We start from the raw sequence: 2,479 nt of genomic DNA, 5'->3' as shown, positions 1-2,479 counted from the left end.
GGAAGCCCCTCCCAAGGGCACGGGGCAGGCTGGTGACATGGGAGCCGGTGAGAGCCAGCTCCTGCAGGGTCTCCAGCCAGCTGCTCACACTGGAGAAGTCCTGCTCGCGGCCCGTCAGCAGGGCAGATGTGACATTGCGGAAGCGCAGGGACAATATGGGCAAGCGCTGGCCAGCCATGTCAGCCCAGTTTCCTCTCCCCTCGAAAATGCAGCTCTCAAACACCAGCTCCTGCACCTGGGTGTAGGAGAAGAACCTCAGGACTCGGGCGAGGAGTATCTCAGGCACCAGGAGGTCACCAAAAATTATTTTCCTGATGGTGAGGGAGCCCAGCGTTTCAATGGCAGAGGGGTTCAAGTCGCTGATGGGGAAGGCTATGTATCTCTCCAGCTCTCCCCCCCAAAACTCCACCACAGAGGCTGGGAGGCACTGGATGATGCTGCTTAGGCTCTCCTCGGACAGGCTGTAGCACACACAGTGCTCCTCAGTCCGATTGAAGACACACCTGCCTTCCGCCTCCAACAGCCCCAGCCCCAGGAGGAGGAGAACAGCCACGTTCATGGTGAACGGCCTAGAAACGAGGAGAGCAGTGGTGAAAAGCAGCAGTCCTGTGGCGGGGGGGACCACTCAGATCCAGCCGACGGGAGGGCTTCAGCCCCAGAGAGCCACCCCATGGGGACACAGCGCTGCCCTCACCACTCCTGCCCAACCGCCCCTTGCGTGGGTCCCGCACACCCCATCAGCACCCACCAGGCTACCCAGCCGCAGCCCGGGGCAAAGCCCCCGGCCCATTTCACCAGTGAAACACCCCAGAGGCAGGGAGTCGGTGGCACAGGTCTCACCGAAACCCAGAAGCACCAAACCGCAAGGCTCCTCCCGAGGCAGCCAGGCTCTGCGCTTTCCTGCCTGGGCTTGCTGCAGAGATTCCTGTTCCTATGTGACCAGGAAATCCCACGGACCAGGAGAAATGAGAAATGCTGACTTACGGACAGCAAAGCCAGATCTATCAGCCTGACCACAGGATGGGAGAGACACGGCTGTGTTTCTCTGCATGGTGCATGCTGTAATCTGGGGCAGGAAATTGCAACAGAGGGCTTCATATTTTCCTTTTTCTCAGACAGCCATTTGATTCATTACCAGCCTCCAAGGGGCCAGTACAAAATAGGTTTTGAGGGTCTGTACGCATCCCGGTCAGCACCGAGTGTGGCTTTCATGTCCAGCTGATGGGAGAGCCTCATCAACAGATTGCAAAAAAGCAGCAAGCAAAGATTAAAAGCTCCTAAGAATGTGCTGACTCAGCTCTGAGCGAGCACCCAGATGGGGCGGTGGCGAGGAGGTTGCTGGGGTCTCCAGTCCAACCTCCTGCTTCGAGCAGGTCTGTTGACGGCAGTAGCCCCAATCAGCCACAGCTTTTTCTGGCCATGACTCAAAAATCTCTGAGGACGGAGGTCTCCCTACCTCTCTGTGCCGTCGTGGGGCTGCACCCCCTCCCGGGGAGACGTTCTCCTCCAGCACTTGTGCAAAGCCCCTTGCTGGGGGGGGGCAGCACGAAGCAGGGGTGGGTTTGTCCAGTCACTCACCAGCCAGCTCACGACCGAAACGTTTCCTTCCCCTGCGGCCGCTTCCTTCAGCTGCTGCCAAATTCAGGGCTCAAGTGCCAAAGGCTCTGCAAGTGCTCGGCTCTCTCCTGCACCTGATCCTCCCCTGCCTGCAGCCAGATGAGACCTCAGTGCCTGCACGGGTGTTCCAGCAGCCGTTGACGCTTCCGCAGCCCTTCCTGCCTGCGCTCAGATCCACGGGGCGATAGCTGGTGGGGACCAGGAGGCACTGCCCTTGCTCCCACTGCGTGACTTCCCAAGCAGGACAGGGCTGGCTGTGCCACGGGAAGCAACAGCCACACAGACACCACCCAAGTCACTTCTGCTTTGCTTCCCTGCAGCGAGGGGCTCTCGCAGCTATGGGCTGGGAAGGGTTTTGGTCTAAGTGCCAACACCGCTCACTTTCCGAGGAAGGATCAGGGAAGAGAGTGCAGTAAAGGTGCCCTAAATGCACTCCGGGGACCAGCCCAAACACGCCTTTGCTTCCAGATGCTCTGGGCTTGCTGCGCCTCCAAGCCCGCTGGGTGCTGAGCACCCTGCCGGAGGCAATGCAGAAGGGTACGGGACTGTCATACCCGGTATCCAGACCATCACCAGATGCCTGTGTCTCATGTAGGATGGGTACAGAACAGATTCCCATCCACTGTGCATGCAGCCCGATGCTGTGAAGGGCACTTCTTCACCGGAGGTCGGCTTCCTTGGCAACCTGTCTACTTGGCTTGGCCAAGGAACTCACATCACTTGACCTGGAGGAAGGGATTGAGTGCCCCCTCAGCCAGTTTGCAGATGACACCGAGCTGGGTGGGAGTGTGGATCGGCTGGGGGGAGGAGGGCTCTGCAGAGGGACCTGGCCAGGCTGGAGCCATGGGCCCAGCCCAATGGG

At 59.6% G+C, this 2,479-nt stretch overlaps 1 protein-coding gene across 1 annotated transcript in view; it reads right to left on the bottom strand.

The window, feature by feature from the left end:
• LOC118452940 (monocyte differentiation antigen CD14-like) overlaps window positions 1-1,565 on the bottom strand; it is a 1,697-nt gene extending 132 nt beyond the window's left edge. The window contains exons 1-2 of the mRNA XM_035900782.1: window positions 1,457-1,565; window positions 27-569 (exon numbers count right to left, since the gene is read on the bottom strand). Coding sequence (XP_035756675.1) covers window positions 27-559 — 533 coding nt within the window. The 5' untranslated portion in view covers window positions 560-569; window positions 1,457-1,565. The remainder of the gene's footprint in view (window positions 1-26; window positions 570-1,456) is intronic.
• Window positions 1,566-2,479: the final 914 nt, after the last annotated feature.

Source organism: Egretta garzetta, unplaced genomic scaffold, assembly GCF_000687185.1.
Source record: "Egretta garzetta isolate BGI_Z169 unplaced genomic scaffold, ASM68718v1 scaffold521, whole genome shotgun sequence".
In the NCBI taxonomy this organism is placed as follows: domain Eukaryota; kingdom Metazoa; phylum Chordata; class Aves; order Pelecaniformes; family Ardeidae; genus Egretta; species Egretta garzetta.
Note: the sequence above shows the minus strand (reverse complement) of the source record. Positions and strands in the feature narration are given on the sequence as shown.